The sequence below is a fragment of the Eublepharis macularius genome, chromosome 3 (assembly GCF_028583425.1).
Source record: "Eublepharis macularius isolate TG4126 chromosome 3, MPM_Emac_v1.0, whole genome shotgun sequence".
Classification (NCBI taxonomy): Eukaryota; Metazoa; Chordata; class Lepidosauria; order Squamata; family Eublepharidae; genus Eublepharis; species Eublepharis macularius.
This window is the reverse complement of record NC_072792.1, coordinates 153,223,752-153,247,894: the sequence shown is the minus strand read 5'-3', so window position 1 is coordinate 153,247,894 and position 24,143 is coordinate 153,223,752. Positions and strand designations below refer to the sequence as shown.

The following is a 24,143-nucleotide window of genomic DNA, read 5'->3' as shown; positions in this document are numbered from 1 at the left end:
CGTCAATACCGGGTAAGTTGGTGGAAACTATTATCAAAAATAAAATTAGTGGGCACATTGATGACCAAAAGCTGATGAGGAAAACTCAGCATGGGTTCTGTAAGGGAAGATCTTGTCTCACCAATCTGTTAGAGTTCTTTGAGGGAGTGAACAAACAAGTGGACAAGGGAGACCCGATAGATATTGTTTATCTTGACTTCCAGAAAGCTTTTGACAAAGTTCCTCATCAAAGGCTCCTAAGTAAGCTCAGTAGCTATGGGATAAAGGGCCAAGTCCTCTTGTGGATCGAAAACTGGCTAATTAATAGGAAACAGAGAGTGAGCATAAACGGGCACTTCTCACAGTGGAGGGTGGTGAGCAGTGGGGTGCCACAGGGGTCGGTATTGGGTCCAATGCTTTTTAACTTGTTTATTAATGATTTGGAATTGGGATTAAGCAGTGAAGTGGCTAAATTTGCAGATGACACGAAATTGTTCAGGGTGGTGAAAGCCAGAGAGGATTGTGAGGCACTCCAAAGGGATCTGTCAAGGCTAGAAGAGTGGGCATCCATGTGGCAAATGAGGTTCAATGTAGCCAAGTGCAAAGTAATGCACATTGGAACCAAAAATCCAAAATATAAATACAAGTTGATGGGGTCTGAACTGGCGGAGACTGACCAAGAGAGAGATCTTGGAGTCATGATAGATAACTCACTAAAAACGTCAGCACAGTGTGCGACTGCCATAAAAAAAGCTAATGCTATGCTAGGGGTTATTAGGAAAGGGATTGAAAACAAATCAGCTGGTATCATAATGCCTCTGTATAAATCGATGGTGAGGCCTCATTTGGAGTACTGTGTACAGTTCTGGTCGCCACACCTTAAAAAAGATATCATAGCACTGGAAAAAGTACAGAGAAGGGCAACTAAAATGATTAAAGGGTTGGAACACTTTCCCTACGAGGAAAGATTGAGGCGCTTGGGGCTCTTTAGCCTGGAGAAAAGACGACTGAGGGGAGACATGATAGAGGTTTACAAGATAATGCACGGGTTAGAGAAGGTCGAGAAAGATGTGTTTTTCTCCCTTTCTCACAATACAAGAACTCGTGGGCACTCTATGAAATTATTGAGCAGTCGGGTTAGAACAGATAGAAGAAAATACTACTTTACACAAAGGGTGATAAACACATGGAATTCGTTGCCACAGGAGGTGGTGGCAGCTACAAGCATTGCCAGCTTCAAGAGGGGACTGGACAAATATATGGAGCAGAGGTCCATCAGTGGCTATTAGCCACAGGAGATAGATGGTATTCTCTTTGTGGGGAGGTGGTGCTCTGTTGTCTTGGTGCTGGAAGGAAGGCAGTGGGAGGGCTTCTGGTGTCCTGGCCTCACTGACAGTCCTTTAGATGGCACTGGATTTCTAGCCACTGTGTGTGACAGAATGTTGGACTGGATGGGCCACTGGCCTGATCCAACATGGCTTTGCTTATGTTCTTAAACTGGGAAGGTTTGATAAGGTCTTCCTGGGCAGGACTAAAGTTGTCAGTGATGACTGATGACCCGTGAAGACTGAGTGGGGAAGGCTATCAGTGCCCTGAGTTGCCCATGAATAGGAGAGTGGTTAAGGGAAGATGGGTAGGGTATGTTGCAGTGATTAATTCAGGAACGCTGAGAAGATCCTATTGTATCAGGATCCTTAGCACAACTCCAGGGTGTGGGGGGTTGACAGCTGGCCTCACACGCTAGCAACGTTCCGTCTCCTGGCCAGGATCCGGCTTCCATATATCTGCCTGCTTGGGCAGCATTTTGTGTCTGAAACACATTCAGAGAAGGGGCTTATGGCACAGCCATATTCATAAGCCTTCTTAACATCGTGAGGGCATGGCTCACTGCTAGTGCTAAGATACTCCCTTCCGTTTCATTATCACAGCTCGGTCATATTTCGTGAACGTTTCATTCCATGAGATCGGCTCTGCTGAAAAAGCATCATGTAATTAAAACCAACACACAGATTTCAAGGTTGCCAAGCAAAATATCCTCTTGGATACTACAACGGCCAAATGGGTAATTCGGATCTAAGTAAGAGAAGCATTCATGTCTGGATGTCTACAAATTGTAATGACTGAAGTCTGAAAATGGCTCAGAAGCTGAAGTCACACCAATATTTGACACCCAGAAAATTTCATAGTAAAAATTCATAGTAAAAAATAACAATGAATCCACATATTCAGCAATTTGTTTTATAAAGATTGGTATATTTATTTATTTAAAGGCATTTCAGATCCACTTTTCTCCCTAGGACTCAAGAAGTATGTTAAAGATGTTTTCACCTGGTGATGGAATAATTGCATTAAAAGAATAAAGAGGAGTTTCTTCTCCAATGCTCATCAATGAACATTTCAGGATGTGCCACATTTGCAGTTACTTCTCTATTTCTGCCAAGCATAGATTCTGTAAAGCATATTTTGTTGCTTAACACTTTTGATTTCCTATTCTTTTCTGATTATTTTCACACACACACACAACTCTCCTCCAGAACCCCACCCCCCAGAACCCAGTAGAATAACTCAGTTATAGCTAATAGGAACCCCTTATGTAATTGTGGCACAGAGTGGTAAGCTGCAGTACTGCAGTTCAAGCTCTGCTCACAACCTGAGTTCGATCCTGGCGGAAGCCAGGTTCAGGTAGCCGGCTCAAGGCTGACTCAGCCTTCCATTTTTCCGAGGTCAGTAAAATGAGTACCCAATTTCCTGGGGGTAAAGTGTAAAACGTTGGGATGCGACGTCCCCCCATGGGTCAGTAATGACTCGGTGCTTGCACTGGGGACTACCTTTACCTTACCTATGTAATTGTATACATGTCAAAACAGCAATGATAAAAGTAAACAGAAAAATTACTTTTTTCTTTCAAAGTAAACAGCCACCACTTCCATTCTGTTACTCTGGCCATGTCTGCAAGTAAATTTTCAGGGAGTTTGTTTGGCTCTGTATTATCTGATCAAATTGGTGCTGAGATGATGTGGTCGCTTCTTCCAGAAGAGTGTTCTCACTTTAGAATCACATTTTGTGACTACGGAGTGGGTTAGATACACCCAAAGAATATGTGAGGTCCACATAAGGGTTGCTGATCTTTCTGACTTTCCCCTCCTGCCAGAAGCCATTTCTGACCCCAGCAAAGTTTATCCTGGGATTATGTGACCTGCATAGCCAACTAGGCACAGAGGAAGAAGACACAACATGAGCCATTAGGAATCTTCTAGTGGTCCTAGTGTTGAAATCCAGCCTACATACCAGAGCACAGATAATCACACCGAAAGATAATGCACGTAGGGAATGTGCAAACACAGCAATCCCAACCTCCTGTTCAATCCCAGTGTGTGACTAGCTACTATACAGCTCTGGAAGGAGTCCCAGGAAGAATTGTGGTTCTGCAATTACTTGGGTGAGTAGCAGGATTGAGTCCAGCAGCATCTTAGAGAACGTGATTTTCAGGGTGTAAGCTTTCAAAAGTCAAAGCACTCTTTTTCAGCTCATGCTGATTTGCTGCCTCACACACCAATCATTTTCCTCAGCAACTCCCCAGTGCTGCATTCAGGAGATGTGATAGGGCCCACATGCTCCTATTCATTCTAGCAACTCTTTGAGTTCCATCCCCCCTTCCCCCATCATGGCTTGTAAAACATCTGAATTGTGCAACCTGAAGATTCCCTGCCCCCTTGGTAAAGCATAACGGTGCATGCAGTAGAGGATAGGGCTACTCAGTGATTTTTTTTTTAATTTAAAAAAGTGGTGACAATAATTACAATGTTCTTCCCTCTCAGTCCCTGAATGCACAAGAGGTGCCAGTCCTCCTTAAAGAGATGCCAGTATTCTGTACTGGCACATACCCCCTGAGGCTGCCAACTATATGGGGAAAATATCCTGTCCCTTTAACAGAAGTGCACTGGGATGTTGTTTACCAGGTGATGTTATTTGCCTCCATACCATAAAAGGTTTCTGCTGCCCAGGACTTTTTTTCTGGGAAAAGAGGTGGTGGAACTCAGTGGGTTGCCCTCGGAGAAAATGGTCACATGGCTGGTGGCCCCACCCCGATCTCCAGACAGAGGGGGGTTTAGATCTCAGTGGCCTGTGGAGGGCAATCTAAACTCCCCTCTGTCTGGAGATCAGGGGGCGGGGCCACCAGCCATGTGACCATTTTCAAGAGGTTCCGGAACTCCGTTCCCCTGCGTTCCAGCTGAAAAAAAAGCCCTGCTGCTGCCCATTTGCACACATTTAGCCTCAGTTAGAGGGAAAGGACGTTTTTCTCCAGCAATAGCAGAGGATGTCCTCTGTTTCTACCCAGTCTGAGTCTTGCGCCAAAGGCAGATGAGATCAGTCAGCAACAAGGATACAAATCCCTATCTACCATCCAAGCAAGTTCAGTTCATTCCAACTAAATTAATTTCCAACTAAAAGCACAATTTAATACCTTCCATTCTGATTCTATGCATGCTTATAGGGTACGCAGTGGATTGGGCTTGATATGCATACTTTTATGACTACAACGTCAAACAGTGACTTACAGGGAGACTGGCGGTGAATGGTCTTATGCTTAATAGCGTAACTGAAGCTAATCAGATACAGACCTGAGCAGCAGTATAGATAGAAAGGGCAGGGCAAGGACAGGGTGGTTACAGACTAGGACTGGAGAGATGAGCGTTCAAATCCGTTTCCAAAAGGCTGTAATATTTTATTTAAAAGTGATGAGTTGTATCTATGGTGATATAACTCATGACCCATCCGTTCACTAACGTACAATACCAGTAGCAGCCTCAAGGATTCTGGGGCTCCAAGCAAATATCCAGAATGGGGGTTCTTTATTCCTACTCAGCCCACTCTGAACAAGAATAAAGTGTCCAATTTTTCAAAATGCACATTGCTTAAAGATGCTCATTTTACATTTTGACTTTGCTTTAAGTGAGTAGCTGTGTTGGTCTACAGTAGAAAAGTAGGATTTGGCAACTTAAGAGACCAACAGGATTTTCAGTGTGTAAGCTTTCGAGAGTCGGAGCTCCCTTCTTCAACCATGAGGCTTGTGTATTCTCCCACTATTTTCTAGTGGGAGAATTCCAAAACATTCAAAAACCAGTGGGTGAACATTTTAACCTTCCAGGACATTCAGTTGCTGACCTAAAAGCAGCAGTTCTCCTGCAGAGGAATTTCAAAGGGAGATTAGAGACTACTGAATTGCAACTGATAACGAAGCTCAAGACAATGCATCCACCTGGACTGAACTGAGACAAAGGCTTCCTGTCTTATTATCAATGCTAATTTCTCCACACCCACCACCTCTCTGCATACCATACCCTATTCAATTACGCCTGCCTTTGTCATTCAGTGGCTATTATCATTTGGCTTCTGTAATCTCTCCACTGTCCAAGACATAAGGACAGCTGGACTCACATTCTAGCTGTATCTGAAGAAGTGAGCTATGGCTCATGAAAGCTCATACCCTGCCACTTATTTTGTTAGTCTCAGAGGTACTACTGGACTCCTGCTCTTTTCCACTGCTACAGACAGACTAACACGGCTATCCATTTTGAACTATTTTCTATGATTCCTGCCAGCCAAAGCAGTCAGCCCAGCCTGGGTCCCTGAACAGTTCTCAATACTGCACTGCCCTATAAGTAAGACTGCCACCACCAATCATATTTCATGCAGTGATATGCAGTTTTCCACTGGAGTTGGTTTCCAAATGGTTTCTGGTGATCAAGTTTCACACATACTTGCACAGGTCATGACATTGCCCCACTTGCTAGAGGATTGGCAACTGAACATATGTTTTATTGAGGTGACAAGACAATTCTGGGTAAAGGCATGATGTCCCTCCTCATGTGCATGCTATTGCTTGACATTAAGGTTCAAAAATGTTTACTCCTAAAGCAGCCCCCATCAAAAGACAGGCCATGTGCATGTGCGAACCAGCGAGCAAACACACACAAGACGGGTTTTAACAGGCATGTAATAAGTACACCCAAGACTGTTTATCTTGTTGGAATGACACAAAGTAGATCCAGGTAGACAGCCATGTTGGTCTGTACTGGAACAGTAGGATGCGATTCCAGCTTCATTTTAGAGAGCAACAAGATTTTCACAGTATACGCTTTAGAGAGTCAAAGCTTCAAATACAAGGAGTGGGGATCTCTGATCCTTAAGAAGCTTCAAGGGCAGATTACAATGAGAGTGCTGAACCTGAGTTTATTTAATCGTTCAGAACAATGGAACGCCCGGGGCTGAATAGAGACAGAGGATTCTTGTCCCACTACAGATGCTAATGTCTGCTCTAATCAGCCTGCACTGAACTTTACATCCTCTCTTCAGCTTCACCCCGCCCACCTCCTGACTGCGATATAAAGGCTCAGGACCTCTCCACTCCTCCCAATATCTGAAAAAAGGAGTTTTGACTCTCAAAAGCTCATACCCTAAAAATCTTCTTGGCCTCTAATAAGGTGCCGTTGGCCTCAGACCCGGCTATGACACAACTTGGATGCATATGACTGACACTCTATGCTAGAGAAGGACTCGACGGCGCCAGGGACGGAGGGAATCGCAGCCCCCTCTGCAAAGGGCGGAGGCGGCTGAAGGCTGTCGGCGGCCAAGTAGCCAAAGTTCGGCGCCCTCCCCGCCTGCCGAGGCTGCGCGAGGAAGGCCACCTATAAAAGCCGGGCGGGCTCTGCCCTCCTCTTTTGCAAGTGGCTCAGAGGCGGAGTTGAGAGACTCGGAGCGCCTCTCGCCAGCCCGGCCGCCACTGAACCACCCGCCGGCTCCACGCTGACTGCAAACGCCATGGCTGTCTGGAGCGGCTCCGACGCGAGCGCGGGAGGCTCGGCCCGGCCCAGCTTGACCTCGGTCTCGTCGGGGGAGCTGCAGAGTCTGCGGACGTGCAACTGCGAGCTGGCCCTCTTGCCGCTGCGGCAGCTGCTGCTCCTGCAGCCCGACTCCTTCCAGCTTCAGGGGGACACGATGGCCGTGCTGAGCCCGCCCAGCCGCCGGCCCGGGGGCGGCTTCACGGTGATCAGCGACGGCTCCCTGTACGTGGACGGGCAGCGCCTTTGCCGCCTCGCCGGCTACTTCAAGAGGTGAGCTCCTTTTCCTCTCCGGGGAGCCGCAGCTGGGCGTGTGGGTGTCGTCCCCCGTGTGCTCCCCCCGCCCCCGCTATCATTGGACTTGATGCACCTACTGAGTTCCCGCCTCTTTTGCAGCTGGCAAAGACACTGGAGAAAGAGTGATGGAAATTGATCCAACCGCCCCCCCCCCCCTCAAAAAACAAGAACAAAACCACCTGGGGCTGGAAACGGGGTTGTCGCCTTGCGTCCCCCCAGTCTGTGCTCACAGCTTTGCTGGCAACTTTGGGGCAGTGGTGTGAAATGCGTGAGTCATAGTTGCCTGTTGAGAAGTGGGTAGGATGCCTGCCTGCTTTTTAAAAAGTAGTTTAATCCCATGTTAATTGCAGACGTACCTGCACAGTTCCCCTTGCTGCTTAGTGAAGATTAAGGCTGCCTTTGCTCGTCCCCCCCGCCCCCCGCAGGCCTGTAACCTAGGAGAACCACGCTGAGCAGGGCTACTCGGGCCTGCACTGGTCTATTCAGTGAGACTGATGCCCAGAAAAGTGTCTTTAGGATTGCACTGTAAGAACTGGCTCTAGAAAATGGAGAGAGGAATGTAAGTCACTTTAGGTCCCCACTGGGGAGAAAGATTGGGTATAAATGAAGTAAAATAAATAAAAACAAAACATGTGAATGTGCAAAGTGGCTTTTCTTCCCTCTTTTTAATACAAGGAGGCTGGCTGAGGTTGCCAGATGGTGAAGAGCTGGCAGATCTGAAAGATGATGTGTCCCTGGCAGGTTAGAGTCCTAGAAGTTTTATCTTGAAAACATGGCTTTGAAAGGTCTCCTACACACTCCCCTGTGTTAGGTCAAGGGGAACAGTGGTGGGGTGGTGGTGGTATTTTGTGAAAAGAGATAATAATGACATACTTTGTAAACCGCTCTGAGTGGGCATTAAAAGTTGCCTTGAAGGGCGGTATATAAATCAAATGTTATTATTACCCTACCGCCTTCAAGATTTTCCAGCCATAATTTGACAGCATGCTTCTCCATGATGTGGGAATCCTACAAAAAATGTTCCTATAGCATCCTATCTCAAAGTAGCTTGCACATTCAGACATACCATCTCTCTGATGATCAGGTGCAGGATGAGAAACTACAGGGAACGGCCAATGCATTCATTATCAAAAAGAGTCCAGTAGCACCTTTAAGACTAACCAACTTTATTGTAGCATAAGCTTTCGAGAATCACAGTTCTCTTCTCGAAAGCTTATGCTACAATAAAGTTGGTTAGTCTTAAAGGTGCTTCTGGACTCTTTTTGATTTTGCTACTACAGACTGACACGACTAACTCCTCTGGATCTATGTATTTATTATGTTCCTTTTTTCCCCTTTAGCTTCTTTTTTTTTCCTTTAGCGTCTTGGGGGCATCTGGCTAGTTGTGGATGGCTCACTGGACTGGCTCACTGGACTGAAAGACCACCTTGCTGTGGTGGTCCAGTTGGACAGTATTTATATTTGTAGATGTTTCTAAAATGGCTGGCTAGGGAAGCAGAGCTGCAGGCCATGTTTGCCCAGACCATTCAGTTTGACTTTAAATGGTGTCCTTCTGGAATGTGTTTGTTGATGGTGAATCCAGGCAAGCCTCTGTGGCTGTGATCAAGTGGAAGAGCAGCTGAAGAATATTGAAGAAGTCACTTTAAGAATCGAGAGTTTGTCTCTCCCCCTGCCCCCGTATCCTGAATATTTGGAAGTACAAAAAAATAAACTGCAACTAGGTGAATCAATTGCCCCCAAATAGTTGCCCTGAAACCTCCTGTTGACAGCCTAGTGGCCCTCCTATAAACTTGACTTCATGTGAGTTGGAGCTTGATGTGAGCTTGAACCCAGGACATGTAAAGTAATAGAAATAAGCATTTAAATTGTGGTTTACAGTGTCCAAAGCATTCCACACATTCTGCCTTGGTAGTCCAATCCTGCAAGCTAGGGCAGAATTACCATTTCCCATTTTGTAGATGAGGAATTGGAAGGGAACTGAAGTGGGGAGAGAGGAGCATACACCTGAGGCCAAACTCACGATTGAGATTTAAATAAAATAGTCTTCCTAGCTCTCTTTGAACTCGTATCATGTGTTTGTTTACTGAGAAATAAGTCGCTGGGCCCTAGTCCTAAGAAATGTGCGCAAGATTGTAGCTTTGGTCACTTTGTGATACTTGATCTCCATATTCAAACATTCTGATTTCTTTTTGAGACAATTAAAAACTCTTGTGTTTCTGCCTCTATCCGACTGTCCGAGGAGTGGCGTTGTAGCAGGATTACAGCCAGCTCTCTCATATCTGGCGTTAGAGGGCTGTGGGGCTGTTGTGTGTTTATTTTCCTTGTCGCACTGCTTTCCTCATTCCTCAGAGAAGCCCTGAAAACAATAACTGGCCCTTCTTGTGCATAAAATAAACAATTGAATGTGTCATCTTAATGCTATTTAGACTTGATTTATATGATGTGATCTAGGTGTGTCCTCTTTGTTTTAAAGAATCCATTCACCCTCCAGATTTTGTCCCATAAGATCAGGTTTGGCCTCTTTGCTAAGATCAGCGTGGGGATGGGACTGTCTCCCTGCCATAACAAACAAGTTGGCTATACAATGCTGTTCTTGCAGCGAGCTCTGTTAGAAAAGGGTGAGAGAGAACCTTCTGCTGAACGTGGCTGCTCTGGGACAAATACTGTGCAGGACTAGTGCAATGGAACGAAAAGACCCTGCTAGGTAGGAGGCAGCACCTGATACATTCTCTAGAGCAGGTTGGGTGTACATGTAAATTTACTGAGCATTTACATTTGAGTTTTGATGCAAAGCGTTCTTTAAAAGGTGGTTGCTGCTGGCTTCAGCTGATCACTATATATGAAGACACTTTTCAAGTGTTTGTAATTTGCAGATGAACCACATTTGCATCTGATGACTTTGCAAACTCCTAACTTTACACTGACTCCTAACTTTCCTCCTGTCTGGGGGAAATCCAAATTTAGTTAACACCAATTATGCAGGAAGCTTGAAACACCCCAAACTTCTTTGAGAGAGCACTGTTTTAAAATAAGAGGAAGGGCTCTCTTTTTTTTGTCTCTGAATTAAAAATAAAATTTGGAGTTTTCCGCTACTTCCTGTAGTTTCATCTGTCTTGTGTTTTTGGAAGATGTCTAGAATTTGGTACATTGATGCATGCAAAGGCAGTCATTGTTATATTGCGGAGCAGGCAATTCCTTCCTGCTTCATCCCAGCTGCTTCACAGGAACCTTGTAGTCTGATTGATGCAAAGAGGCTAACAGTGCCATCCTGAGAAGGCCTACTTGGAATCCTACTGAAGTCTAATTAATGTGGCTTACTTCCAGGAAAGTGTGTGTATGATAGTACTGTAGGGTTACTTTAGTATGCTCGTAACTCCACGTTATGTTGATTGGACCCCTTCCCCAGCATAACAATACATCCCCAGGATCTGGCTACAGCCCTCATGGGTAGTTAACATTGAAGATGTAAATGTGACAACCTGATTAAAACACCAAACTTTGCAAACTTTTCCAGGTTGTCAGTCAGATCCCCTAGAAATAAATATTTGTGATGGGCCGTTTTATCTACTTTTGGTGAAGGCTCCAAAGGGACCTGCTCCCTACCTCTATTCAAGGGACCCAGTTCCTGGAGCTGTCCACCACGTCTTGTCTGTGGCTGCATGCCTGGCTGAAGAGAGTGGCTTACTCTTCAGCTCTGCACTGCTTTGTTTATTCTATCCAAACCCACCCATGTTATTAAACCCAGGTAGGATTTCTGTCTAGCCAAATGACTATTTGCCTGCCTCTCTTCCCCCATGCACTTGGTTGGGTCATATTCACTTCAGTCAGCCAGTCAGCCTCATATCAAACCCCAAGAGTCCCAGCTTCCTCAGAGTCTACTATATAAACTGACTGAGATACTTTCAAGCAAAGAAGGAAGTGCCACTAACTTCTTTAAGCAGGAGAAGATGTGTTACCTGAAATAGTCACTCAAGTATGTCACTTGGCATCCAAATAATTCTTCTGAATATAACCAAAGGGCCAACTGTACAATGCCACTGAGGTGGTAAGTAACTATGTAGCAGGAATTGCTTATTCCTGTGTTTACCAGGATCCAGTGGTAATGGGGTTTCAAGCACCAGATAACCAGGGGACAAACAACTTGGCAGGAATGAGGAACCCCTCCAGTCTCCCCTGCCCCTTCCCCAATCTAATGGGGAATATCTAAATCTGACCATTTGTCGAGGAATCACCAAGACAGGATGGCAGAAGGAATTTACTAGCGTTAGATATATATATGCAAGGGAATGGCCACAGATGTAAACATCACAATCCAGATTGCTACAATTACATAACAGCAACAGAAACAACATTCAGGTTTACTCTTATTCATACAAAAGGCAGATGGACATGCCATATTACAATGGCTAAGTTCTTGCTCTAGGCTTGATAAATACAACCAAAAGATGAAAACAAGGAAAGCCACTATGAAGAAAAAGAAGCAAAAAGAAACTCACAGTGACCCCTTCCTGCATATCTATAATTTTTCCAACAGCTTCCTGATATATTTCCATCCTTGTATACAGAATGATCTACCATCAAAAAGAGAAATTAAAGCAGAGTTTACTTAGTACATTCAGAAACATTCCCAAAAATGTCTGGTTATCTCAGAGTGATGCTTCCGAATGTGAACTAACTACCAAGACTTTGCATGAGTCTTCAGAATTAGCTGTTTCCAAATCTCATACAGTTGTGGGAAGTGATTCTAGCCAGGATTGCCTTCCCGTTTCTTTCCATAATGGATTTGCAAACTGTAGGAATTTGCTGTGTAGGATGGGCTGAAATGGACAGAGGCATCATGCAAAGTGGCTTGTGGATTTCATGATGGGGCACCTCATACCTTTCCCTTTATAATTCAATCACTGGAAGAAAGAAATTAATTAAAAATAAACATACTGGGTAGAAACACCAGTGCAGTTACTGAATGCAAAATTCATCATCTTGCCTTATTGGTAAAAAGGGCCAAAGCAAAAAGCTATTGGGTTTCCCAGCATTGTGCTAATCAGCCAATCAACAAACACCCATTTAAGAAAATGTGCTCAATTTTAACACAAGCTAACTTGTTTCTTGCATGTTGCAAGTTAATCTCTTTTTCATAGAATAAATAGCTGGCTTTTGGTAAGCCAGAACAATGACTCATGTGAACATGTGTGTTTGCTGACCCACCCATCCCAGTTTTCCCGTGTCTGTCTTGTATCCTGCACTGCTGCCATTTATATTCCAGCAGCCACATTAACTGTGGTAGAAAATGAATCTGACTGTTTTAGTATAACTTTAATACTTTACGGTACATTGACAATTACAGTTTTTAAACTGTAGTAGCATTGTGGGTGGGGTGGCTACAAAGTGTGTCAGCTACATGGAATATGCTCTTCTAAATGGTAGAGATTAGAAACTTACACAGTGTGAAATTGAGTAAAATTGGTTTGGCAGAAAAACAACCTTGTTTTAACAGGTGCTATAATGTGTTTGCAGAAGCAGCTATAATGGGTTTTGTATACTGGGATTTAACTGATCTAATTATGTAAACCAAGTAATTTTTTTTGCTTCTTCTGCAACTTTGGTGCCTTCGCAGCCTTTAAATTTGCTTGAACAAAGGCATGTGATGAAATGCGAGCAGTGGTAATTTTGAAACAGTTTTTAAAATGACCACAGCTCTGATATTGGCACATAATATTTCATGAAGTTTTTAAATTATTGTAATATTTGGTAATCCGCTTGTTTATATTTGCATACAGTAGGATTTAGAAATGTAGTCAGCGCTATGGCCTTTTTCAGCTTTTCAAGAGCAAATCCTGGTAAAAGATAAAGGTAGTCCCCTGTGCATTCACTGAGTCATTATTAACCCATTGGGGGATGTCGCATCATGATGTTTTCTTGGCAGACTTTTTGTTATGGGATGGTTTGCCATCACCCTCCCCAGTCAATCTATACTTTACCCCCAGGAAACTGGGTACTCATTTTACTGACCTTGGAAGGGTGGAAGGTCAACCTTGAGCTGGGTATCTGGACCTGGCTTCCACCAGGATCAAACTCAGGTCATGAGCAGAGCTTGGACTGCAGTACTGCGGCTTACCACTCTGCTCCACAGGGCTCCTAGTACTATATTCTTTATATCCTTTATATCTTTAATAAGATATAATAAGATCTTTAATGAGAAATAATAAGAGCTTCAATCCTTATATCCTTTATATCTTTAAATCCTGGAACTATATTCCAAATGGCTTGTGAAACTCCCAAGAGACACCTTTGTGGCATGGTGTGCACTGTTGTATGGCACCCTTTGTTCTGTTTGGGTGATGTGAGAGACTTTGGGCTCCATGGAAGAAGGCCATTTCTCATCCTGGAAATGGGGACAGTGCTGGCACGAGGGAGAGCTGTAGTGTGGCCTCTTCATGTAACACAACTAGGGCGGAAAGCAGGGGCTCCCAAGCTGTCCAGTTAATTTAAGAAGAGAGCTTTCTTGTCAAATGAGAGATGTCACATGCATAGAGGGCATAGATGTCACATGCATATTTCTCGGACCACAAGAGAACTAGTTGCATAAGTCTTTGGCTCTGAGCCATAATAGCTAAATGAGAGGATGCTGGGTAACTTTTAATTAAGGACTACACATAATGCAACAGAGTATAAGAGGCTCAAATGTGCTATGTAGTGTCTTTGGGTAATAGTGGTCTAAGATTGGCTAACCTAACCATCAAAGTAATTTAGCCAAACTACTTGGCTAGAAGCAAAATCAGCTATGTTGTCCTCTTTGCTTTCCTGGAACTACTCCAGAATAAGTGGTTTGAATGAAGTTCAGATTCAGGGTTGCTGAAGAGGAAGTTCTGGAACACATGGACTGAGAAAGGGAAAAGGTGACACATCCTTCACCACATGGAAGACTCATATTTTTATGAAGCTGTTTTTGTTTTCACAAATTGCTAAACTGAAAAGGGGAGCCTTCGAAACAAGAGATGTGGCAATTCCTGCCTAATGATGCAGACTAGCTACTTCAAATATAAAAATGTTGGTCTCTGTTCTCTAGACAAAGGTTGTACTACTTCGTATGCACTTTAAACCATCAACCTAAATTCCATTTCAAGGCTGGAAAAAAAACCCCAAATAATACAAAGTCTAAGTTGGTAAACTTTTTCTTGAACTCTCAGCTTTGTATTGAGGCCATAGGGTAATTCTTCTCATGGTTTTCTTTTAGAAAACTGGACAAACCATTGAGGCTGTTGGCTAAAGGTCACTGATAAAGAATGCAAGCCAGCTGGCAGTTTCTGACCAGATTGCCTTTGACGATAGCAGTTGCCTTCTCAGCCAGTCTTCTCTTTCCTTTGTGGAAGAAAAAGATTTTTGACGTGTCATAAGCCTTATAGTAGAAAAGATGGCTTCCATTTTCATTTTCTTTTTTTAAAGCATGGGCAACACTGCAATTATACAACATTTTTATTAATAATTTTAATTTTTACAAAAGTCGAATAAAGCTATTGACTTCTGTATTTCTGGGTTTTGTGATGGCTTACTTTATAAGATTACTAAACTCTGCATTAAAGTGAACCACTACTTCTACTTTACACTTACCATCAAAATGTTTATTCTTCTGAATAGGCACGTAGAGCTCAACACCCATTATGACTACAAAAACTACCGAGAGACAATTCTGGGCCGTCCGTTGGTATTCTTCGTTAATGTCCGAACAAAATACAATTCTTCGAAAGGTGTGTGAGAGTAAACCTCTTTTAAAACAAATGCATCTGTTGGGATTGTTTAGCTCAAAGCACTAAACAGAACCTTGGTACAAACTTGGCATAGTTGAATTCAGGATATTTATGCCCTTTAAAACTAATATAGCATGTTAATATGGTTTCTCTTGTAAAATGGCAGTTTTGAGTTTGTAGTACAATGCAAATAATGGCCTCTTTTAGTGACTTTTTAGTGGCTTTTGAAATCTCCCAGAGCAGGAGGCAAAAGAGCATTTGCACAGCAGTTTAACTGTTTTAGGTTGCTGATAATTTTCCAAGCTAATAATTGGCTGACCTAAAATGTGTTTCCACACAGCTGGGTCCTGTGTTCACAAGAACGTTTGCTTAATTTGAAAATCTGACCATAATTAGCTTAGCCTCTTTTGAGAATTTGTAAGAACTGCTAGGCTTACTATGTTGATAGATCATAAAACTGGGATCTATGAGGTTCTGCTTGTCTAAAAATATGTAAACAGCAATAACATCGAATTATTAGTGTTAATTTGTGTTTTTAGTTTGTTATGTGAACTGACACTGGAGTGGCTTCCCAAGGACAAGGCTAATAGTGAAGTTGAAGATCCAAACACAGCTGATGTAGATCCCAGAGCCATAGGTTCCAAAGCATGTTGTTAGACTGGGAGTGGTGGTGGTGGAAAGTACCATCAAGTCATAGTGGAGTCACGGTGACCCTTGCTGGGGTTTTCAAAGCAAGAGATTAACAGAGGTTAGATGCAGCATATAATCTATGTGAAGATCTCTGAAAGGTGTTGTCCAAATCGTGAATGGAAAGCATGGCAAATCATGATTTATGTTAGCAAAAAAAAAAAAATTCAGCTTTATATGTACACGGATGGGTTTGAACTAGGTCATTGGTCTAGAAAAAGATGAAAACTCAGGACAATGTACACTAGTGGATAAAGGAAAATTCTGTGGTGGGGATTATTAGAAGTAGGATTGAAAATGGCCACTATTCTAATGCCCTTCTATAGATATGTGGTGTGAGCATATTTGGAATACTATTTACAGTTCTGGTCACATCTCAGAAAGGACTGGAAAAGGTGCAGAAAAGGCAAGAAAAATTATTAATGGGTTGATGCACCTTCTTACAAGGGAAGACTAAGGAGTTTGCTGCTTTTCCGTTTAGATAACTAGAAGGGGAACAGTAGAAATTTAGAAAAATTCTGAATGATGTGACAGAAGAGGGCAGAAAAATGTTTCTCCCCTCTCCCATACTAGAACTCACAGGCACACAATGAATTTGAGGAGCTCAAGGTCAAACAAAAGTACTATATCATATGGTGCCTGTGAACTTTAGTGTCATAGGTTGCAGTAATATTGACCACCTTATTTGACTTTAAAAGTGCCCTAGATAAATTGAGGGAGTATAGGTCAATCAATGACTATTGTCCAAGAATGAATCAGAAACCCCATGCTGGGTGACAGATGCTCTGAATAAGTTGGGGGTGGGGGGCAACAGGGGTAGGCCTTACTCTGTACACCTTGCTTACCTGGGGTACTTTGTGAAAAAGGACATGGAATCAAATGGCCTGGTGGTCTGATTCAGGATACTCTTATGCTCTCCTACAGCAGAATCCATTTTGTAAAGCAGTTTTCAACCCATGGGTTGGAGCCCTCAGGTCGGTCATGGCACCTCCCTGTTAGGCTGAGAACCCTTATAAAGCAGCTGCCTTTTGGAAGGACCTGCTGCTAGTGCTCATGCATGAGGGCAAGGACTCCGTGCTCCTTCTTCTCCTTGCATGCACAATGACAGAGCAGCAGGGCCGTGGAGGAGAGAATCTTTTAGGACAGGCAGTTTGTAGACCCCAGAGCTTGTTGCCCAGAGCTTCTTAACTAAAAAAACCCTTTCCTAAGCCTTCTCTGTTCCGACCTGGCTTGGCCACTCCACCCCGTTAAGTTCTCCAGAGTTCTCCACATATGATTACAGGGGAACGTGCTTCTTCACAATAAGCTCTCTGTCGTCTTTTTTCTCCCTTCCCAAACAAAGCACAAGCACTTCCCACCCCTGCCAGTTTCATCCCTTCAGGTCGTTTCTGTATCAGTCTTCATGACTCTGACCTGCAGCTTGTTCTTCCTTATGGCTCACCACCTGATGCACAGTTTGTGTTTTCTGTCCCTGCCTCTGTTGGTCTGCTGCTCATGGTTCTGGTCTGGATACCACTGAGGTCATCGCTCTGGTAGCTCTTCTTTCTATCACATGATTGGTGTCAAGGGCCTGAAGTTCAGTAGGTCCCATACTTGAAGGCTAAAAGGGTGTCCTGGGTTTGGTAAAACTGAAGGCCACTACCGTAAAGCACATTTTGTATATTCCATGAGTCTTTGAGAATCCCAACTTCCTTTAAAATTGAAAGGTAAATGATCCAATTTATCTATAAAGTATCAGGCCACCTATATCAGCACGCGTTAAAATAATATCAAAACCTCTGTGAAAATTGTAAAAACTAATGGTAACAGCAACAAAGTCAACCTCACCAAACTGGTCTCCAAATGCCACTTGCCCCGTCAGTAGCCATAAGGATGAAAATAACCATGAGCTCCACAGGGAAGCTATTTCATATCTCCATTGTATTTGTAGTAAAGACCCTACTCCCAGCTGTTAATTTAACTTTTTATAATGAGGGTAAATGTTGTAGGACCTGATCAGAGGATCTTAACCAACATGGGGATTTGTTCTAGATGTTTGTCTCTATGATGTTTGTCCCAAGCCAGGTAGGGATGCAATGAGAAGCTTAAACTTCCAGCAAATAAGTCTTTTTGGCAAATACGTTATTTGCTTAGATGTGGGTACAGTATCTGAAACTTTATGATGTTCATATCTGCCTTTATGTTTTTTTTAAAAAAAAGTAACCATTTCTCCTTCATCACTAGAAAAAACGTATGCTTTGCTTGTGAACACTCGCCACCCGAAAATAAGAAGGCAGATAGAGAATGGTATGAACAGCATAATATCCTCTGTGTTTGGAGAAAACTATAAACTTAAGGTGAGTCAGGTGGGGGTTGTTAACTTGCAGAAGCTCAATCTTTCTACATCATTATCTAACAAATTGGGCAAAGGGCAATGATTTCTTGGCTAAATGTGCAAAACAATCCCTTTTTTGTGTGTGTGCTCGTCTTTGTGCCACCATAAATTCCAAAGTACAATAGAAATGTGAATGTATGAAGTACTGAATTGCAAACCACCTAACTACCAAGTTGGATCCATTAACACAGGCAGGATTCCACACAGAGCAGCCTGTCCTTTCCCAAGACTCAGAATGAAGGGTACAAGGGCTGCTTATCCCCAGAGACAGTCTTCACAACTGTGTCCTCTCCCAGAAGAAGAATTAAACCACTCTGCCATGATACCAGGCAGGGCTATACACAAAACCGTCTACGCTCTCCATGAGAACGCCCTGAACTAAAACCCACTGCTGTGCTTCTCTCCAACATTCCATCCTCTTCTGAAAGGTGATTGGTTGCTGGGACAGCACTCCCATATGCTCAGGGATAAAACAGCCCATTTGTTGTTTTACCTTTCAGGGGTAGGACAACCTCCATCACAGCAACCAAATGATATTTCTCCAGCTTTAAGTTGCATTTTATGTTGATGATAGTCTTTACTAGTTAGAATTGCAATACTAGTTAGAATTGCAATCCAAATACTGTTGAAACCAGTAACAAAACATTCAGGTTTATTAAGGCAGCAAGATTATACACCAGTATTTTCCCTCCATGTTGTACAGTCTTAATATACTGATAAGTAGACTGAGATCCAAATCTTTGTTGTAATTTATAGCTAAATGTGCTGAAAGTTCTCCGTGCACAAACATTTTAAACGTCTTAATTTCCTCTATTTTTCTTTCTAGTTTGATTTTCAAGATGCTGTAAAGAAATTCTTTCCTTCAGGAGCCCATTTGGTTAATGGAGAGAACTTGTGCTTTTCCTATGAGTTTAAATCTGATGCCTTATTTGATTTCTTTTACTGGTTTGGGATCAGCAAAGACACTGTCTCAGTGAAAGGAAAAGTTCTTAATTTGTCCAGTACCAATACAGAGAAGAAAGAAATGATAATGAAGTTTCTGGATAAAATGAGTGAACCTAACCTACGTTCAAACAGCTTTTCAGACAGAAAGTTCAGTGTTACCTCCAGAAGTAAGTTGATGCTTTATCTGCAACAAGCATGACTAGTTTTGTAGAATGTTTGATAAAAGTAAAAATAAGATGACGGAGAACTGCAACGGGTAAGAATTAAGGTTCCTGTGCTTTTGTATGAAATCCTGTTCTCAACTGCTGCTGGCTGTACAGTACTTTGTAAGCTTTGGGGAATGTCAATTATTTTTACCAGACCTTCCCGGGCCTCCAGAGGGCCTGGTCGCCAAGCCAGGCCTTTTCTGCCGCCACGTCAGGTGTTTCCGCCACCACGCTGGGCCTCCTGAGGCCCCGAGAAAGCTGCCATGGTGGCAGGAAGACAAACCGTGTTGCCCACAACTTTTTTTTATCACCTGTGAGTGTGCCTGCGTGGGGATAAAAAGTGAGTTGTAGCCAATATGGCTTGCCTTTTATAAAACAACAACATTTGATTTATATGCCACACTTCAGGGCAACTTAATGCCCACTCAGAGTGGTTTACAACGTATGTCATTATTATCCCTACAACAATCACCCTGTGGGGTGGATGGGGTTGAGAAAGCTACAAGAATCTGTGACTGACCCAAGTTCACCCAACTGGCTTCAAGTGGAGGAGTGGAGAATCAAACCTGGTTCTCCTGACTAGAGTCCTGCTGCTCTTAACTACGACACCAAACTGGTGTATAGTAAAAGGAAGGTGTTCCATTAAGGCTGCAATCTTGTGCAAGACCATTGAACAGAGTAGGATTTATTTATGAGTAAATTGTCTCAATTTAGGGCTTTAATCATATACTTGTTATACATAAACTCTGTATTCTCTTGCATTTTAGGAATTTTAAGAAGCCACCTAATCTTTAAAAATTTCCTTTTTCCATTTCATCAACTTTGCTTTGCTTTCAACATTCAGCTTGCTTTTGAATATTGCTGCCCTCATTGATAAATTTATGGCCCTAGAGTCAGTTTACAAACCCTGCCTTCTAGTTGTTGCTGCCATTCACGCTTTCAGCCCTTTTACTTTTGGGGAAAATACCCGTTTTTCCCTTTCCTTCAGTATCAGGAAGCCACTTTTTCAGCCTTTGCCTGTGTGGATCTACTTCACCAGATCGTTTCAATCTCTGTTCTTGCAAGGAAGTGTGGTTTTTTTTCCAGTGTTGCTTATATTTACTTACTTTAAAGACTTCCTGCTAAAGTTACCAACTTGCGCTCCCTAGAAACTGTTTTCATTTCTTAACAGACCGTGAAATATTTTCATGCCTGATTGATTTTTGTTTTCAGAAGAACATTTGAATTCTTTGCTCATAGCCAAATGATGATTGCCCTCCATGCTTCATCACTTCCTGCCAGGCAGGGATTGGCCATTTGGGGCCTTTGGGGAAAGTCCCAGGGGGCCAAAGGCTTGGGGAGCTGCTGTCCTGAGGGGGGAGCCCTGTGCAAGGTCATAGCCGCTGTCACAGTCGGCAGGTGGGAGTTACTGCTGCTGCATCAACAAGCTGGTGGCCTCTGTCTTGTGTAAGGAAGGCACGAGTAGGCAGCTGTCACCCCATGCGAGGAGGCTGGGACTGTCTCTCTGTTGGGGGAGGGGGAGGGCAAGCCAGGGCGTGGGGCTCTTCCTAGTCCACCCCTGCTTCCTGCCATATGGATTTCCTGAAGCCTGTGTTAATATTATTCATTGTATTTTTCTTGTAGCTTCAGTAGATGACGTGTTCAATGGCAACTTGACACCACAGTCGTCTTTTATGGAGTCACCTTTCACTGTTTGGTCCATTTCAGCAGTTCAAGAGCCTGAAGCCTGACCAAATACAGTAGTCGGGATTGCCTAAGTGGAAGAGATGAATTGGATAAAGAAGGAATACACAAGGGTAGAGCTGTCCTTATTGCAGAATGCACGAAGTTAACAAAAGGAAATTTTGCTCTTTTGTGTTTTGCCTAACATAGACAGACAGCTTTTGCATTCCAGCCATTTCCTTGGCTTAAGGAGAAATCATCTCTGACTCTTGACATGGCACCTCCAGAGTTGACTCTCAGCATTTAAAGCTGTTTGCACATGACAAGAGCTTTCTTGAGATAAGCTGTTCCACTTGCATATAGATGCAGAGAACTGATTAGAGTAGTTGAAATACCAATTTCCAAGTTTTAAAGGGATCTTTGAAATTGTGAGCAATTAATCAGTTGATTTTATCATTGCTAGAATGCTTATCATTGTGTCTTATACTGGTTTTAAAAACTAATTGAATTCTTTTAACAGCCTTTTAAAAAGGCTATTAAATAATATCAAATATTATTTCAAGATAAATTTACTGCCGTCTTTTAAACAATGGGCACTGGGAGCCTGGAAGAACTGTTTGGCCCCAAGCACTTTAAAGAGGTACTCTGAAACTGCTTTATTGCCCAGGTTTGTACCTGTTCCCAATTCTGGAAAGATCCTAATTTTGTGATCTTTTGAATTTGAATTCAGAACAGAGTGAAATTCTAATCTGGACTTGATTAAACATTTTCTGTATCTTTTCCTTTCCTCTTGTAAAGATCAGTATCCTGTGCTTGCTTTCCACAAGTGGAAAAAAATTAGGTTGGTTGTCCACATTTTTTTCATCAAAGGACTTGTCAGTGGGCACCCAGTCTGGTGGTCTGAAGTCTTGATTCTGCAAATCATGGAATTATGAAAAATACACCATATTCCACAAGTACTACAGTCTAGTTCATCCGGATCTTGTATTTTAACCCTAATCACAATAGATCTTAAATGTGTTTCTTTTTTAAAAAATCTCATAGTAGCAAATAGCATTTACTTGTTTTTGTGGCAAGTCCTCTAATTTTTGCTTTTCACCCCTTTGTCAATGGTAAAAAAGATATTTATACTTCATGAGATCAGTACTTTTGGCTTTATGTTCTCTTGTTAGTTACCTTGCCTATATCGCAACATGATGATATCTTGTCATGTAGGGTAGACAATGCCACAGCAGTCCTATTTAATTCACACTCTTGCAGTTATGGGATTAATGGCACGATTGTATTTTGGAAGCAATGCTAAAAGTAGGCAGAGCTGTGTATAGCTTGCGGAATTCAGCCTGAGTTGGTATGGTGTAGGATGCGGCCTTGTGGGCAGGGATACAGCCGTGGTGGCAGTGTGCTTGCCGTAGGAAACTCAAGGTTTTCATTTCATTTTTAGTATTAGGACAGATTACGTTTTGTCCCTAACTGTTTGGTGGTGGTATCTACAATACACATAGTATGGATTTTTAAAAGTACTAAATTCCCCCAATGCACACATTGTTATTGCTACAAAGGCTTGACTGTCCCAAGAGCTAGCTGCTGCTTTTACTTTTTCTGTAGATATGGTGGCCTGGGACTTGCCACTTTCAGTCATTTGAGGAGAGCATCCTGTAGATGTAGGAGTGCTACATATCTGGGAATGAATGTCCAAAGAGAAGGGAAGTAATGTAACTTGGATAATATATGTGCAGACTATGAGTCTCTTGACATGATATTTGAATCTAAAGAATGTTATCTGTAGATGGCATGAGAGGTTCCACACTAAAACTCCATAGTGTACCTGAATCTTCCAAACTGGAATAGTAGGTCACTTAACATACACACAGCATAACTTAACACAAGCCCCATTTTTGTATCGTTAATGGACAACATGGAAGTGCTAGCCTTTTATGTTTTAAGGGGATGATTCTTGGTGTAACTGTATTAAGCTTATTACTGTGCAGGAGTTTTTAAAAATAGCATTTGGCCTTGCTTATCTAGAGAATGAATCCAGCAACAATTGTGTTCATTTTTTCCCATGATCCTATTAAGAGAGTGCATTTAAAATGTCTTCATTCTGTAAACTTATTTGAATACTACTTGGCAAAGACACTTTATATAAACACAGTAGCCTCTTAAGTCCTTGTAATATATACTTTGTAAAAACACCAATAAAAGATTTTTTACATAGATGTCTTCATTTTTGTTTTATGCTGCTTGGTAGTGGTTTAGATAGCCACTTAGTATGTACAAAACTACTAGGTTTTGTACATTACGAATGAAGCATGATTCATTCGTAAACGGCTGATACAATTCATAAAACAGGAGCTAGGAGAGAAACATTCAGTATATCGGCAGCTGCTGTGCTACAAGCAGTAGACAGTCTCTTCAGACAAGATGAGCCTAAATAGCTTTTCAATGTCCACAGCTTATAACCACCTGAGGATTTGCACAACTGTCTCTACACATCCAAAGACATGTCTTTGAATGACAGCTCTCCATGCTGCATAGTGGATTTTAAAAGTAAGGGGACTATCAAAAGCAGTTTATAATACAGTTTGGGTGAGGTGGGCAAAGGAACTGCAGTTCAAAGGAGGAAAAAAGTCAATATAGTAGAGGTTCTTCTGCTCCTTGGAACAATGGAGTCAAAAATCCAGCCTGAGTGGGGTTAGGACTGTGAAGATAATTGGATAGTAGGAGGAAGCTAGCAGTGGCAGTGATAAGCCAAGAGAGGTTAGGTTCTGTGTCGGGGGCAAAGTGCTAAGAGATTTGTGCACCATCAAATGGAGGTTTGGCTATAAGGGAAGATGAAACTGATGTGGGTAGATCTGCTTGCCTGTAAAAAAGCCCCCCTACCAATAAAGCTGCAACACTTTAAACAGGCATGCTAGAGGCAGAATAGCTCACTCTTTGATCAAAGTAAGCTGATTCCTATGCTGCTTGAGAAGATGCCCCATCCACCCCACCAAACCTCTCTCACGACCATTTCCTCTATTCCCAAAAAGCACAAGCCAAACCCATCCGAGAAGGATCTCACTGGGGTGCATGTACACAGATTATTCTATTTATAGCAAAGCCTGATCCTACACAGAAGACAGATGGCAGCTACCCTTTACCCCTCTTACTGACACATCAAAGTGCAGATTTGGGGGGGGGTCCAGTATTTCAGATAATTACATCATATTTAACTCAGCAAACCATGAAGCCCAAAGCTAAAATTTAAGTAACAGATTACATTCTTCTATGCATGGTGATGGATGTGCAAGTTGTATCCCTAATGGACAGCAAGGACCTTGACATGCTGTGATACTGCCTTGCAGGGCAAGTGTAGTAACTTTAGAATCCATTCTGTAACAAAAGTTCAAAGTACAACTGTTCACTA

The 24,143-nt window shown here is 42.6% G+C and overlaps 1 protein-coding gene across 1 annotated transcript; it reads left to right on the top strand.

Annotated features, from left to right (window-relative positions):
- The first annotated feature begins 6,534 nt into the window (after positions 1 to 6,534).
- MEDAG (mesenteric estrogen dependent adipogenesis) lies at positions 6,535 to 22,953 on the top strand. Its single transcript, XM_054975000.1, has 5 exons — positions 6,535 to 7,094; positions 14,754 to 14,863; positions 17,774 to 17,886; positions 18,751 to 19,036; positions 20,699 to 22,953. Exons 1-5 carry the CDS (start codon positions 6,802 to 6,804, stop codon positions 20,803 to 20,805), a joined length of 909 nt encoding a protein of 302 aa, XP_054830975.1. The 5' UTR covers positions 6,535 to 6,801; the 3' UTR covers positions 20,806 to 22,953.
- The last annotated feature ends 1,190 nt before the right edge of the window (positions 22,954 to 24,143 follow it).